We start from the raw sequence: 1,552 nt of genomic DNA, 5'->3' as shown, positions 1-1,552 counted from the left end.
GTGACGGATGTGGTGTCCAAGGGAATGCGAGTTAAGGTGAGATAGTTAATTTATTATGATTTATTTATCTGGCTGGGGCACATTCAACAGGGATTAGTCCAGCTTAGTCTGACCGGAGACTTTATACAGGGAGCACACCATCCTGAATTCCCCTTTGTTGAAGAAATAGCAAAGGTTGAGTGCGAAGGGCATCCACTCGTAAAATTTGTAACCAAAACCAAATGTCAGCCCAAAGCAATCACCCTAGTTAGGGCTGAATGAGAGGCTGACGAAAAACGCCGACCCCGTCTGTACACGGAAAAAGGTAAAGAAGAAGAATTCACCTTTTTATTTTGCACCACATTCCTTTACAATTTTACATCCATATCCGTGAATGAAAAAGTTTGGTCAAATTTTCTGCCCTGGTCGGGATTCGAACCCGCCATCGCGGAGTTAGTGCTCTCGCGGAGTTAGTGCTCTCAACTAAAGGAGCCACAGAGGTGGGCTGATTAATTATCTTGAATTTTCTAACCATCTCCCTGGTTACTTTAGCCAGCTTGGTTAGTAGTGCGCCTGCCTTGGAAGCGCTAGGCCGCGGGTTAGATTCTCGCCCGGGGCGCATTTTATCCTGAACGGATAATGTTCCTTCTCGGAACGGCTGGCTTTCACCTGTCCTGTCTTCCTTCTCTCTGCGATTTGGGGACGATAAAACCTTGGTAGTTACAGTTCCCTCTATCAAACCCCTTTTTAAAAGATCTCTGGTTCTGGTTTCAGGTGAAAGTTCTGTCAATGACAGGCCAGAAGATATCACTGGCAATGAAAGACGTAGATCAAGAGACTGGGGAAGACTTGAACCCATCCAGTAACACTTTACTAGCCAATAGAGAACGGTAAGTGACTTTCTGTTTTATTAGTTCGAAGCCAGCTAGATGCTGAAAAAAGTAGGCACTGAAATGAAAAAATAATAATAAAATCAAACATTGCAAGCCTAGTTAGGCTTGGAATTTGGAAAGTAGCTCGTCTACCATGTAAACGCTAGGTCGCGGCATAGTGGAGCAGAGGCAGAGTTTACCCATATACAAACTCAAAGATGAACTCATCAAGGTAAGTCTTTTTTGTGTTCAATATTTGTCCCTTTTTGGGAAATCCCTTAGAAAAAAAAAAAATACCGTGACTACTGTGTTTTCAGGAGTTTAGATAAGAGGAACTGTACCTACGAAGGTCTTCTCGTCTCGAAATCGGAGAGAGAGAGAGAGAGAGAGAGAGAGAGAGAGAGAAGGATAACAGGAGAAAGCTAGCCGCTCCGAGAAGGAACCTTACCTGTTTAGTAACCGCAACCTGATGCTTACAGGGCAGGCGTACTACCCTCTAAGACTCCAACCTAACTAGGCTGGCTAATGTTGACTTCAGGTCTGTTCACTCTGCGTCAGGAGTGGGGGTAAAATGGAAATTAAACAAACATGACGACATCTAGTGGAGAAATTACGAAACATTTTTTTTTTTTTTTCATTTCCCTCAATAAAATTAGAATATGGCGGAACCCGAAGCAACCCGAGACATCCCTCAGGGTTTT

At 43.7% G+C, this 1,552-nt stretch overlaps 1 protein-coding gene and 1 long non-coding RNA gene across 2 annotated transcripts in view; both read left to right on the top strand.

Moving 5' to 3' along the window:
- On the top strand, positions 1–869 carry LOC113470070. Its single transcript, XR_003393266.1, has 2 exons — positions 1–36; positions 754–869. It is a non-coding gene; the product is annotated as an uncharacterized LOC113470070 (long non-coding RNA).
- Positions 870–1,510: 641 nt separating this feature from the next.
- Positions 1,511–1,552, top strand: part of LOC103515587 (ATP-dependent RNA helicase DHX8-like) — a 6,827-nt gene continuing 6,785 nt past the window's right edge. Inside the window, exon 1 of the mRNA XM_017446738.1 lies at positions 1,511–1,547. Within this exon, the coding sequence (XP_017302227.1) occupies positions 1,511–1,547 (37 nt within the window). The remainder of the gene's footprint in view (positions 1,548–1,552) is intronic.

The sequence above is a fragment of the Diaphorina citri genome, unplaced genomic scaffold, assembly GCF_000475195.1.
Source record: "Diaphorina citri unplaced genomic scaffold, Diaci psyllid genome assembly version 1.1 scaffold1374, whole genome shotgun sequence".
Taxonomy (NCBI): Eukaryota; Metazoa; Arthropoda; class Insecta; order Hemiptera; family Psyllidae; genus Diaphorina; species Diaphorina citri.
This window is presented reverse-complemented; position numbering and strand designations above follow the sequence as displayed.